At 31.1% G+C, this 16,010-nt stretch overlaps 1 protein-coding gene across 1 annotated transcript; it reads left to right on the top strand.

Moving 5' to 3' along the window:
• Nucleotides 1-6,467: 6,467 nt before the first annotated feature.
• LOC143066804 (L-fucono-1,5-lactonase-like) lies at nucleotides 6,468-7,325 on the top strand. The gene has a single exon (XM_076239613.1). The coding sequence runs from the start codon at nucleotides 6,492-6,494 to the stop codon at nucleotides 7,323-7,325; it is 834 nt and encodes a 277-aa protein (XP_076095728.1). The 5' UTR covers nucleotides 6,468-6,491.
• The last annotated feature ends 8,685 nt before the right edge of the window (nucleotides 7,326-16,010 follow it).

Genomic DNA, 16,010 nt, shown 5'->3' with positions numbered 1-16,010 from the left:
AATTCTTAGGATTCAAACGCATTGATCTCAGCAATTTCTTCACTGTCGTTCCCTCAATAACTGCATTAAACAGTTTCTAATCATTATTCATTCAAAACCATTTTAGTATACCAATGTCTCACACACAACATATTATAGTATACTGTTGTCTATCAGTCCATCACCCACACTTCAGACAATAACTAGAAAACACTTCCCCCTACTTTCAAGAAACTTTGTTGAAATGTTTATATCTATTGACATTAGCTCCACATCGATTTTATAAATTTTAGAATTTTCATTTCCATGTTATGAAGAGAGATTTTATCCTTAAAAAAGAGAGAATTTTCCAATTTTGAACAATAACACAAAAATGCATCCATCACCTTTAATTAAACTTTGGTGAATTGTTTACACTATTGACCTAAGGTCCCTTTTGATTGTAATAAATTTCAGATTATACATTTCTGTGTTATGAATTTTTATATATGCTAAAAAAAAGAAGGGATTTTATAGTTTTTGGACACCTATAATTGCAGGAGTTTCTGGCTACATTGAAAACCCATTGGAGGCCTTCAGCTGTTGTCTACTCTATGGTTGGGTTGTTGTCACTTTGACACTTTCCTCATTTCCCATCTCAATTATTCACATAAACACTTCCACATCATTTTATAAAACTTGGGTGAATTGTCTATGTCTGTTTGTTGACTTCAGCTGCATTCCAAAATTTAAAACAAGATTAACAACTACAGGTCCCCAAATAGCCTTCAACAATGACAAAAGCTCATACAGCACAGTCAGCTATAAAAGACCTTAAAATGACAAATATAAAACAAATGAAATGAGAAAACAAATAGACTAATAATTGTACAAAACAAAATAGTTCAACCTTTAAGCAAGCTTAAAAGGAATCAAGACATATCATGCGCTTACAGTGCAGCTATTTATTAACAAACTCCATATTCAAACACTCAAACAACTAATTCATAGAGAGGGGTGGAAGTTGAAGCCTCCTTTTTTTATCAGTCAATGCATTTGAATGAAGACATGTACACATCAACTCAATTTGTTAATACACATTTCCAGTCTAGCTTTCAATACATATGTAACGACCTTTAACCCCACTGACAATTTGCGTCTGTGTCCATACTTGTTTATATCATTAAATAATTTAATTTTGGATGTCACGCGTCTTCTGATTGGCTGACGTTATTTTGTTATCAGACCATAGACATAATTTAGTCATGTGACCGTGACGTCATCAACGTTTTTTCGTGGTTTTCTACGGTTTAAACTGGAATTTAGAATTAAATTATAAGAAATAACTGTAATATTTTTTCTGTCTATTCGAAATAACATAAAAAATGTGGTGCACACTGAATAACGCGCGTATGAATAATAATAATTTGCATTGGCGAAAAAGATAGATACTTTTGTTGTGTTGGAAGAATCGTAAAAGTGCTATTCATCTAAATTTTATTTGTTTAATCGGACGACGTAGAGTATAAATTTGATTTTTATTTTTACCATATTGTGTATTGAATTCAAACACGAACGCGGACCTCGATGAGAACACCTGGATTGAAAGTTTGCAAACGTTCTTCTTCTTTTGTGGGTTTTTTAAGGACGGCTTTCCTACTGGAAATTGCGCCCTATATGTTCCCAATTTTTTTATTTTTTTTTGTTTTACCAAAAAAAAAAAAAAAAAAAATAGAATCTACTTAATGTTTTATTTTTTTATGACTTTTGTTGTGAGTTTTACAAGAACCTAGTGTGTCGCTCATTTGTTGTTTTTTATCAGATGTTACTTATTTGCTTTTGAAATAAACGACTTAAGTTTTGATCAGTTGCCCCAGCCAGTGGTCCCGTGAGAATCGTGTATACGCACTATCCCACGGAGGTACTAACCATGGTAGTGTAGGTTAATTGCAAACTGGAACCAGACATTGACCTGTTCTCTGTCTGGTGATCAGTCAGGCAGAGGACATGCCACTGTCTAGATCCCGAAATGCAAAAAACTGTTTCATGATATACCCCCCCCCCCCCCCCCAAAAAAAAGCCAAATTGTATATATATGTATATATGTATATAAAGAATAATAAATTAACTTATTTCTATAACAAAATACGGGACTTTATACTTTTATATTAATTTACTAGGGTGCTCAAAGATTCCAGTTTGAATTGTACTTGCTTGTTTTTCCCGTAAGTACATTCGATGTACTTGTGCTGACGCCATTATTAAACAAGCTACATACACGACAATCTGGTTAAATATTTAACATAATTTCATACCCTGTATATCACGACTACCATGTCAGGGGGTGACCACTGGTTGGCACCGCTAATCTACTTGTCTATATGTTGTGTCGATGACTTAGCATGAATTAATACTTGAATATTAAAAAAAAGTGTAATAAATTTAGCAGCCTAAATATGAAAATGAATGTAATGAAAATTAATTCTGTAGTGCTACGTAAGTAGTGAATTCTTAATCGAGGTCGAGTTGAAAATTTAAAGATATCGCTCTTTTGGTGAGTACTGTTCCTTATCTTAGGCAAAGAGTTTCTTTTGTGTATTTCTTTCTATAAAGTGAAGGTAGCTATCCTGGTGTTTTGATGTAGGTGAATATAGCATGATAAAAGTATTCATTAACAAATTTAACAATTTTTTTCCTGGGGTAGAAAATGAATTCTCCCTAATATAGGTAGACCCCTATTTTTTATATGAATTATATGTAAAAGGTAAAACAAAATACAGCATTGGAATTTAGATCAGATAAAAACTAATAAAATCTAAAAAAAAAAAAATGCTACGTATTGTTGACATAACGTAGTCTTTTCGTACTCAGCACATATTTATAAATGGGAGCAAAATTATAACCTTTTAGTAAATTTTTAAGGAAAAAATCAGTAACATTTAACTTTTTTAGTTTTTCAAATAAAATTTTCCTTTCTAAATTGAATAATTTACAATTTAACATATAATGCTCTACACTTTCGATCTGGTTGCAGTTTATACATAGATTTGAGGTAACTACTCCAATTTTATTCAGGTGCTTATTTAGTCCAATATATCCTGTTCTTAATTTGAAGAGTAATATTTCTTTCTCTCTTGTTAAATTTGGAATATTAATTTGAAAATTTACTTTATCAATAATTTTAAATAATGACCTATCTTTGTTTGTTTCCCAATCTTTTTGCCATGAATTTTTCAGAAAATTTTTACAGGCAGTTTTAATGTCTTCTTTAAAGAGGGATATAAAATCTATGCAGTTGTCTAAATTAAGTGCGTTTTTGGCTTGTAAATCTGCACTTTCGTTGCCAATTACTCCGACATGACTTGGTACCCATTCAAATATAATTTCTGATCCACCCTTTTTAAGTGAAGTCAAAATTAAATGAATATCGTATAAAATTTGATTCTTTACTTTAAAAGTAGGAGCTCTGATGGCTTGAAGAGCTGACAAAGAATCTACAAAAAATACAGTTTTAATAGGTTTAAAATCTTCTAGCCATAAAAGACTTACAAATATTGCCATTAATTCTGACATAAATATAGAAATATAGTTTGGTAGTTTAAAACCTTTTTTTATTTTAAGTTCTGGAACAACATATGCACAACTAGTATTACCATGTGGGTCTTTAGATCCATCTGTAAATATTTGCAAATGTTTTGAATATTCTGAGTCGTTTAATATTTCGGCCTCACTTTTAATTAAATGTGGCAGATCCTTTTTACTTATTTTATCCCGAAGTTGTGTTTTAACTTATGATTTTTCGATATGCCATGGTGGACATAGACATTCTGAATATCTATAAATACTTTCAGTAGAAATTTATTTTGAGCTAGACAATCTCTTGCTGTTATTGAAAAGGGTTTTCGTTTAACGTTTTTGGAGTAATAATCAAAAATGAAAGTGTCATTTACCGCGGCTTTAGGCCGGGCGTGAGTTATCAAAACTAGTCATATTTAAAAAAGCTTTTGCTATTAGACTTTGTCTTCTTATTTCTAAAGGCGGATCTCCCATTTCAACTTGCAAAGCTTTCAAGGAAGCTGATCTCATTGAACCAGTACATATACGTAATGCTTGATTTTGAATTTTATCTAGACATTTTTTAGTACTAAAAGAAGCTGAATTATAAATTTCACATCCATAATCAAGTTTTGATTTAATCAAGGAAATATAAATAGTTCTAAGGATATTGCTGGTTGCGCCCCATCTTGTTCCTGTAAGTACTCTCATACAGTTAATAACTTTTAGACACTTTGTTTGTAAACTTTGGATATGTTTATGCCAAGTTAAATTTCTGTCAAAAATTAATCCTATAAAACTATTTCTAATGTGTGATTACCAAGTTTTAAAGATATATTTATATTGTTTCTTCTTGTAAATATCTTAGCAACAGTTTTACTTGGAGAAATTTTCAAGCCCCATGTAGAGCACCATTTACAAATTTTATCCAAGTCTAGTTGGATTTTTTCTGTAAGAACTTAATACATGAACCTGATTTCCATATAGCACCGTCATCTGCAAATTGTGAAATCTCACAGTCTTGTAAACATGTTGATAAATCATTAACCATAATATTAAATAAAGTGGGACTTATACAACTCCCTTGTGGGGTACCATTTTCAACAAAATAAGTTTCTGAAAAAGTATTATTTATTTTAACTTGTAGTGTTCTTGATGTCAAATAATTATTGACATAAGCTAGTAAATTTCCTTTAATACCAAAATTAACCATTTTCTTTAATAATCCGTGTTTCCATAGCATATCAAAAGCCTTTTGAAAATCTATGAAAACGCCAACAGTAATATATTTCTTAGCAAAAGTTTTATGTATTTCATTATCAAGTCTACTACATTGCTGTAAAGTATTTTTATTTTTTTCGAAATCCACTTTGGTTTGGATTATATAAATTATTTTTTTCTAAAAACCATCTTAATCGGTTATTTATACCATCTTTTCCATAATTTTATTAAAATTAGAGGTCAAAGCTATAGGCCTATAAGACAAAGGATCACTTGAATCTTTTTCTTGTTTTAAACATGGGATGACTACAGAATGTTTCCAGTCTTTCGGAATCTCCTGTAAAAACCATATTTTATTTAAAAACAGCAAAGACATGTTTAAAGGTTTGTCGCTGAGATGTCTGAACATGCCATAACTTGTTTTATCTTTACCAGGTGAACCATCGTTTGTATCTGAAATGGCATCTTTAAATTCCTGTAAAGTGAATTTTTCGTTAAAACAATCTTGATTTTCTTTACATTATTTAAGAAACGTGTTGAATTACTGCTCTTCAACAGTAGATTTATGTTTTTTTAAATTCATTATCATAGTTGTTAGAACTGCTACCTTCTACAATTTATTTAGCAAAATAGTTTGCTTTATCAATAGTATTAGTTAAAAAGTGACCACATGCTATAAGAGCTGGTATCTCTTTTTTGCTGCTTATTTTACCAAGCATTTTTTAAATATTATACCATAAATCTGAAATATTGGAATTGTCATTCAATGTGTTACAATAACTTTTCCAATATATATCTTGTGTATCATGTAAAACTTTTTGACTAATTTTGTTTTTTTCCTTATAAATAATAAAGTCATGCCCCTTTCCTGTATGTCTAGCTTTGTTTCTAGCCTTATTTCTTTCCTTTATTGCTTTGGTGCATTGGTCAGACCACCATGGCACACAAGGTTTCGTTTTAATTTCTAAATTTTTTAATAAGAATAAACTGAGTTGCAATATCAATAAGCTCAGTAGTTAACATAGTATTAGAATTTTCACTATTATCAGAAATATAATTATCTGAAATTCTCTCATCACAAGCTTTGGAAAAATTCTTCCAATCAGCTTTCTTAAAATTCCATTTAAAGTTATTATTTTCTTCACTATTGTTAACTTTGATATCTATTTTAAGTGATATAGAAAAGTGATGACTATTAAAAGTAGTATTTTGGTCAACTGACCACTGAATCCTGTGAGCTAAATTCAAACTACAAAAGGCTAAATCAGTACATGAAGTTTCAAGGTTAGTAGGATTCAGGCGCGTGCATGATCCTTCATTTAATAAACAAATATTATTATATAAAATTGAATTTGCTAATTCTCTACCTTTCGTGTCTATTCTTTCACTACCCCATACATTGTGGTGAGCATTTAAATCTCCACATAAAATAAATTCGGTATCAAATTGGTTTATTAAAGTATCATAGTCTGTCTGAACTGTATCAGATTGTGGGTCGTATATATTGACAATGAAAATGTTTCTTATTATAAATAATGTTAATAGCTGAAATCTCTAATTTACTGGTTAACGATACCTTAGTAAAGTTAATACCATTTTTACAATAAATAGCCGCCCCCCCCCCCTCTTTTTGTGTCTCTCGTGGAGAAGGCAGCCAACATATATCCTTGTATATCTATAAAATCTGACTCATTTGAACAAAAAGTTTCTTGTAAACAAATAATGTCAGAAACAGCTGCACGAACCAACGTTTGAACATGGCATACGTAGACACCCACTTTCATATTTGGGAGTTGGATAGATTTGATTATTCATGGCCGACAAAAGATGACAAAACTCTTTTCAAGAATTTTCAAATAGAAGAACTAGAAGAAGCGGTAAAAGCTACCCCTGTAAAATATGCTGTATTTGTACAATGTTTGAACAACAAACCAGAGGAAGCAAAATGGGTAATGGAACTTGCAAAGAACCATAGTATCATAAAGGGTGTTGTAGCAGGCCTTGATCTTACCAGTTCTGATCTACCAAAGGTATTGGATGACATGCAGCAAAATCAGCTGTTCAAAGGATGTCGACACATTCTAGATTTCGAGGATGAGAAGTGGATAACTCGCGAAGATGTTTTTCAGGGATTAAAAGTTCTCGAGGACAGAGGACTGACATTTGACCTACTACTGAGGCCACATTTGCTAAAGTATATTCCGGACCTTATAAGACGTTTGCCAAAATTAAAATTTGTTGTTGATCATATCGCTAAACCCTACGTCAAAGATGGAAAAATGTCGCCTTGGAAAGAGGAAATAGCATCCATTGCAGAGTTTCCTAATGTATGGTGTAAAATATCTGGACTAGTAAATGAAGGAGATCTAATTAATTGGAAGAAAGAAGATTTTCAACCATATGTTGACCACGTAATCCGATGTTTTGGTATAGACCGTTGTATGTATGGTTCGGATTGGCCAGTGTGTTCACAAGCTGGTTGTAAATATGTGGATGTATACAGCTTATTAAATGATTTATTGCCATCCCTTTCTGATGAAGATAAAGAAAAAATGTTCAAAGAAAATGGCCGGAAGTTTTATTCATTATAGTTATAAAACACAATTATTTTATGTAGAATGATGAATCGTATATAAATAAACAACTATGCCGTGAATGTGTTATCAAAAAAAAAAAAAAAAAAAAAATAATGTCAGACCTATGTTTAACAGACCCTAAGTGCCATAAAAAATCTGGTGCATGGGCTTTAAGACCCTGGCAATTCCAGTGCAGTACTGTAAAATGTGCTGCCATGATTAATATTAGGTTTAAATACAAATATAATATATACATTATTAAAAGAGATATTCTGTACAATTTACTCTGTAAAACAAATATTTGCTTATATAAGTTCAGTAAATCTTTTTGTAAAATTTGTGGTTGTATTTCAAACCCAAAAACTTTTTTAACTAAATCTTTAATATAAATAAATTGGGCATTTTCTTCCTTAATAGCAGGTAGTTTCTTAAGTAATAAGGCTATAAATACTAATATATCTTCTATCTCTTTGTGTTCTTTGGGAAGGGGAGATTTGTTTTAGGACGGTGAACTATATCTTGTTTTTTAATTTCATGCTTTACTTCTGTCCGTGCTTCCTTATAACTGCACTTCTCTTTAGCGACCTTTGTTATGATTTTGATATTTTCAATTCTCTTGGGACAGTCTTTATTTGAGGCGGGGTGTTCCCCATTACAATTAATACATTTGGGGGTTTATCACAATTTGGTGTTGTATGTGAACCACCACAACGGACACATATTTCTGTACTAGAACATTCGTTCTGCATGTGACCGTAGCCTTGGCATTTAAAACATTGTATAGGTTTTTTAACAAAAATTTTGACCTTATATGATCTAAAGCCCAGATTGACTCTTTCCGGTAGTTCCGGAGTATTAAAATATAATATTAAAGTGGCAGAACGTACCTTCTGATTCTTCACTTTATCGTAGAAGAACATTTCGTCTACCTTGATAACATTATATGCCTCTAGGGCTTCTTAAACCTGATCAATACTTATATCTGATGGGGTTCTATAAATACAACCCACAGAAGTGGACATAATTTTGGGAATATTAACTCTGATTTCCCACTCACCTAATTTGTTGAGCTTTTTTAACTCATTAAATTTATTTACATCAAAACACTCTACAAATAAATTGCCTGTTTTAGTTTTATTTAAAGTTTTAATTATACCAACTGTTTTGTTAAACAGTTTTTGTATTAAAATAGGGTTTTTAAGACCCAGTTTTGTTTCTGTATCAACACATGTAACAACAGCGAAAACTTTCTTCGCTTTGCTAACAGTTTTTTTTCACTTCTGGTCTCCTTCTAGTAGCAGCTTTCTTAATAGTGCTTTGTACACTGTCACTATAAGTTTTTAAACCAGGAGAGATATAAATTTTCCTTTTCTTATGACGCTGGGTTTGCCAATTATGGGCTGCTTCGTATTCAGACGTACTGACTTCACTGTCAGTACCTGACCTAATACTAATAGAATAAAAATTCTTATGTGGGGTATCAACATGAGTATCTTGTAAATTATGCATGTACTCTTCAATGGGATCTACCTCAAATCCACTCCCTGTAAAATGTTGACTGTCATCCATTGCAAAAGCAATGGTGACTTTCAAAATATCTACTTAATAAATTAAACTAAATTAAATGTACTCCTGTAAAATTAGAATCCTAAGTAAATGTAAATAAAAAAAGTACGAATATCAAATACAGTATAAACAATATAAACAAAAATTGTGCTCAAACATAGACAAAGTGCGACGTGTGTGACACCATTGGACTCACTACCAATTGCAAACGTTCCGATCAATGAAATTCATTTTACTATGTAACGCGACTTCAACGAAAGCACCTAGATGACATATTGTGTATTGAATTGAAACATGAACGCGGACCTCGATGAGAACACCTGGATTGAAAGTTTGCAATTGTTCCGACCAATGTAATTCATTTTGATATGTAACACGAACTTCAACGAAAGCAACTAGATGAAATATTTTATTTCTACGACAATATTTTTTATTTAGAAATTACCGCTAAAATGCAGTAAATAAAAATTATATCAGAGCAACAATGCATAGTTGTTTCTTTTCCCTTCTTGTTTTTTTTTAATAATGTTGATGTTGATTTCAATTTGGTAGGTAGACTTATATTATATGCCCTAAACGTAAATATACGGTTTTTTTTAAAATGCATTAGACGTAAGTAAGACGTAAATAATCTTTTTAGTTGGGTTTGTGTCATTGAGACTAAATATATTAAGAAAAGACTTAGTAATAAGACTTTTTCTTCTTAACTCATATGGGGGGTCACCAATTTAAGTCTGTAGACCACTTATACTAGCAGTTGTATGTGCATTTCCAATAACATCTGTCTCCACATCTTGACTTTATCTGGAACTTGTAGTTATTGTGTATCAAGTTCTGGCTGCCTAATCTATTTGTTGTAAACTTGATATCTAACTGGTTTTTTTTGGGGTTTATAGGGCAAGAAAAGGGTTGGGCTTATCTCGCCCTGTTAACACAAAGATATAACAGTTAAGCGTATTTAACATGTTTGGGCTCATATAGCTTTTATTTTATCTACTTTTCTCAATTTGAAATTGTTCTTCTTAGCCACTTCGATGTTCAATTTACGTTCTTCTGAGTACAAGAAATTCATCTTGTCTCGTACGTTTAACCAGTGGTCATGACTTCTTTTGATGGCGCTATAGAAAGTCGGTTCTTTTTCTTTTTCGATCAGTTTATAGGGGTACAGTTTATCTGAATAAACAAGGATAAAACTGTTTTCCTTTTCAACCTCGAATAGAAAGGTCTTTTGTGGAGGTCGAAATTTATATTTCCTAACCTGTATCTTGTAGTTCGTTCAGTTTTTTCCATTCCTGCATAACTTGCTGAAAGTTGACCCTCGGCACCTGTTGTGCAGGCGGTATCCTCATGTGGTTTACAGGATAGTGTTCTGTCATCATTGAGTACTGTGATTAACGGTTCTTCCTGTGTAATCATTTCCTCTGTATGTTGAGCGGTATTTTCTCCGTTCCATCTTATTACTAGCTTGTAATCTCCATTCCTTGCTGAGAGGTCCCAGTTGGCGGTTTGATGTTCAAGTAAGTGTACAATGGTGAAGATATCTCCAGTCAACAACGAAGGTAAGCATGACTCATTGCTTGAGGTCATAATGATTCGCCTGACATGTTTAACTAAATGTGGTGATTAGTCAAATAAAGTTGATATCTAACTGTGCATTAGCCATGAACTGAGAATGATTATTACTACTACTAAATAAAGTTTAATGGCGACTACCCTTGCGGATATTGCGCCAGATTACCGTATATAAAATCATTTCAAATAAATGTTTTAAATTTATCATTATTTAGGTGTTAGCCTATATTATATATATTCATATTATAGAAATTTTGTGAGTTTTTTTGTTTTTTTTTTTCCTTAAATTTAATTAATCTTGTTATTTAAATCTGAGCTATAGTGTGTATTTTAATTATCTTGATTATCTATTGGTTAATTTATATTACTAAGAAAAGTATATGTGAGCTTATTATTTCGTTATATGTAACTTAGCCTTCTTTGTTTATAAATATTAAATGATTTGGTAGGTAGGTGTGTTTGTTTTTTTAAACATGAAAACTGTAAGTATCATATACTTTTGGATAGACATATCTAACTTTTACAAATATGCAAATCGTAGAAGGGGTCTGACATATTCCCGTACATTGTATACACATTAATACAATTATACCGCGGCTCGTACGTCCTTGGTAAATTGTGATTCTCTGTATATTGAATTTGACTTAAAGATAGCACCCTCACTTATAAAAGTTTCTTAAACTTACGTTCTCTGAGAAGAAAATATATATATATATATTACGGTGTATGTATAATTTGAATCTATAATGTATTGTTGTAACATATTTGTGTGTAATAAATTGTAAGTGTTTATGTTTGCAGTTATGTATAGTATAGATGTATACCAGAGAGTGCTATCTTGGTAGTACTTGATTTAGTGTACTACTTTAACAATAAAAACTTTCGTAGAAGTTTTAGTGTATATTGTCAAATTCGACGGGGTTATGTTTCTTATATTTAGAAATCATAAACTGATAAATGATACCCTCCAGCTCTGTTACAACTATTAAAAAGCCGATATTTAGAAATGAAAAAACTAAGAAAAAAAGGTAAATAATATATATCTACCGAATTATTTGTTTTTGGTGTCGCTCGTTTAGACTGGAGTTGTTTCCCTTGCACTGTAAGAAATAAATTGTTGGTAAATACTTGCAGCCGTACCAAGTGGTAACTATGTGCTGCAAACATACACGGCGAGGAGGCTGCAAACAAACATTTTCCAGTGTAAACGGATGATTTAGCAGCCGTGACTAAAATGATAGACAATAATACTAATTCAAGGTTAGTATTTACACGGTGCATTGTTTTTGGTCGTTGTAAAATGTGCTGGTTGGTTCTAAAATCATCATATCACAAGGACCGGGGTTCTGGCAAGCCAGTGCCCTTAAAGAAAAATATCCCACAATAAGATAACTCATCTCGTCAGTCGACCCCATGTATAACCCTATCAATATTTTAGCTACGTATACGTGTCAATAGTTTATCCATTGACAGCAGCTGAATCACATTCCTCATAGTGTTAGTTAGGTACATATATATAGATGCAGTTAATTCTTGTTGTGAGGTTTGTCTCCCCAATTTGATTTGGGATGGACCGACGAGAGAGTGATTGTGATTGATGATTTCAGGGAGATATGGCTGACTCCTGTGGCATGATATTTTACATATGATCACATGTATTTATAAGCAAACTTAAAAATATATTCAATGCTAATTAATTTAATTAATTGCATTTTCATTTCCTTACTTAGATTTTCTCTTATCAAGAGTTCATTTAATCAGTTGTTACAGATGTAATAGTATTTTGAATATTTGATATGTGTTGTCATACTTGTTCAAATCCATGAATTGTTGTCCAGTGACTTCTATTACAATATTTTGTTTAAAAGTAATTTTACTAATGAATTGCAAGCCCTAAAGTTTTATATTTCTCTTTACCTATACTGATAATATCTGACCAAAAGTATCCTATTAAAACAATTATAAGCATGTTTTTACAAAATTTACACTAAACATCATTGCTAGAAACTAGAAATAAATAGCTAGATTTTCAGTATTTTCTGAATAATTTTACTTTTATCGCATACCGGTATTTATTAAATAATCCCATATTGGGATTAGTGTCTGAGAATATCCTGAAAATAAATTTTTATATGAGAGATCTTTTACCCCTGATGATTCAAACTTTTCCATCATTTTTTGTCTTTGTGGTATGTACTTCCTACAGTTAAACAGGTAGTGTTGCATGTCGTCCACTACTTAACATGTGTCACACAGTTCACTATTACATTTACCCATCGTGCATTTGAATTTATTAGTGAATATATAACTTGATCTAAGTTTAAATAGAGTTCTTTCTCTTTCTCTAGTACTCTTTGGTATGGTAATACAAAAGTTAATATCATTTTGAATAGTGTGTAGTTGTTTACTTTTTGTGTTATTTTCCCAGTATTGTTGCCACATTTTTTTAAGTAAATTTTTACATAAGCATTTGATATCTTCTTTGTAAAGTAGTATACTAGTTATACATGTCTCTATTGATAGAGCCTTTTTAGCTGCTGTGTCTGCCATTTCATTACCGCTTAAACCCACATGACTGGGTATCCATTCTAAAATGATATTTAAACCTAATTTAGACAGTTTACTATATATATATTGAATGTCATAAATTATTTGTGTTTTAACTTTAAATATACTTCCAGTGATGGCTTTAAGTGCTGACAGTGAATCTACAAATATTACAGTATTTTCTGGTTGAAATTCTTCTAACCAATATAAAGATAAAAGTATGGCTGTTAATTCACACATAAATATTGAAACATGGTTTTGTAATTTAAAACCTTTATTAACTTTGAGTTCTGGAACTACAAGAGCACATGCATTTGTGTTGTTTTCTGGATTCTTAGATCCATCTGTATATATTTTTAAAAAATTACTATACTTGTTATCAATGAGGATAATTCCTTCACTTTTAATAAGGTGAGGACTATCCTTTTTTGTAATAATTTTTGTAAGTTCAGTTCGGACCTGTGGTTTTAGAACATGCCAAGGTGGGGTTGGGAACTCTTTACATTTGTATACAGTATTAGTATCTACATTATATTTATTTATAGTATCATGTGCAGTAACACAATATGGTTTTTGATTTTCCTTAATTTTTTCCTTGTTAAAATCATCAATAGCATTTTCTTGTAAACTCTTTTTAGTTGGGTTTGTGTCATTGAGACTAAATATATTAAGAAAAGACTTAGTAATAAGACTTTTTCTTCTTAACTCATATGGGGGGTCACCAATTTCAGTCTGTAGACCACTTATACTAGCAGTTGTATGTGCACCTGCACATATTCTTAAGGCTTGTGCTTGTATGCTATCTAATTTTTTCATAACAGAGTGGGAGGCTGAGTTGTACACTTCACAGCCATAGTCAATCTTTGACCTTATCATTGATATATATAGTGTTCTAAGCGTAAAACAGTTTGCACCCCATTTGGTACCAGTTAATATAATTTCATGCAGTTCAACACCCTGGAACATCTACTTTCTATATATTGTACATGTTTTAACCATGTGAGCTTTGAATCAAAAATCATACCTAAAACTTGACTTCTTTAACAAATGACAATATGGTTTCTCCAAGTTTAAGTTTAATACATGGGGAACTACTCTTACTAAATATCATAGCTACAGTTTTTGTTTGTGATATGAGGAAACCCCATTTGTCACACCAAGTATTAATTGTATCTATATCCTCTTGTATTCTTTTTGTAGATATTTAGTGCTTTTTCCAGATAACCATATGACACTGTCATCAGCAAACTGTGACATAGCACAGTACTTTAAGTTATTGGATATATCATTCACCATGATGTTAAATAGTGTTGGACTTACACAACTACCATGTGGTGTACCATTATTCCGATTTATATAAGTCCCAAAACATTGATAGACAATCAATGACAAACTATTTAGAAGACCTTAATCTAAATAAATTAACAGAAGACGACAAAGAAAAATTTGATACCTTTATAACACAAGATGAATGTCTTAAATTATTAAAGGAATTCAAAAATAACAAATCGCCAGGAGTTGATGGAATAGGAAAGTCTTTTTACTTAAAATTCTGGAACATAATAGGGGAAGATCTGGTGGAAGTTTTGAACAATGTGTATTTAAACGGAGAACTCACAGAAACAATGAAGACAGGACTGATCTCACTAATATATAAAAATAAGGGTAATAGAAAAGACATGAAACAATGGCGACCGATTAGTCTACTATGTGTTGATTACAAAATGCTTACCAAATTCTTAAAAACACGACCGTGATGATCCGGGACTCACAACCCGAATGATTATTACAGGAAAAATCTAGATACTTATAGTAATGCTTACACAATGTAATTATTTGGTAGAGATTGTAGTGTTCAGTTAAGACACTGAGCACAAGTTAATAGTGTTCAAAGCTAATCAAAGTTCAAAGTCATTTGGCTTTGCTTAATCTATTAGGCCAATGTAAACACTTATCTAAGATAATTAAGTACTTTTGATATTATATTCATTTTTTAAAATCATAATTTGTTAAAATAATGAAATTAATAAATTTTTTGAGGCTGTAGTTGAAAGTGTGGGTAACTATTAATTTTTTTTTTAAATACGTTTTTTTTTTAGACTTTCCAGAATTTTAAATGCTTTTACTACTTTTTCTTTCATTTTTTCCTTTTTAGTTTTTCAATGCTTTAACTGCCTTTTCTTTCAATTAGTTTTATTTTTTAGAAATTCCATGGTATTAAAATACTTAAAATTATTACTTTATGCATGTTTTCAAACAAAAAAATCTCATTTTTTACATCTAAATAATAATTTTTATTTAATTTCCACAGGTAAATTTACCTTTGACCAAATTAGACACAAAGACTAAAACAACATATTTTGCAATAACAACATGTATAATTGTTCTTCCACTAATCCCCCATGTAGGAATAGCCAGAATAGTAAAATACAAAATGTAGGAATAGCCAGAAAATACCGAAATTACTAGGTGTTAGTGTGTAGCATTAAAGGGATAATTCGCGATTTTTCACTTTTCATCTTATTATGTTCATAATACCATAAAAAACATATTCACCAAGTTTTATTTCGATATGAAAAGTAATAAGGAAGAAAATTGGGAATTATTAATTTTATTTTTTCAAACTTCCTGACTTATGTGACGTAGTTTAAGTCTTTGAGCATGCCGGGAGTGAAATTAATCTCATTTAAGTCTTGTTCGTTAACCAGATAATAACGCTATTTAAAGCGCATCGACAACCTTTGGTGTAACTTTTAACCAACGAAAAGTAAGTGATAGCCATGCAACTTTTGAAATTAGATTGTAGGATTTATGTGTGGATTTTTTATACGAATTCTAGTAATTAAAGTAAATAATACAATAGAACATTTTTATGATTTTTTTCTTCAAACACTTTAAACAAACATATGAAACTGACACGATCGATAGTGTATTAAAAATACATGTTTGTATTCTGAACTTTTTGCGTCATTCCAGCAAACATTTTCACTTGCTTGTACTGTGGAAATAAAATGT

This window comes from Mytilus galloprovincialis, chromosome 3, assembly GCF_965363235.1.
Source record: "Mytilus galloprovincialis chromosome 3, xbMytGall1.hap1.1, whole genome shotgun sequence".
Classification (NCBI taxonomy): domain Eukaryota; kingdom Metazoa; phylum Mollusca; class Bivalvia; order Mytilida; family Mytilidae; genus Mytilus; species Mytilus galloprovincialis.
This window is presented reverse-complemented; position numbering and strand designations above follow the sequence as displayed.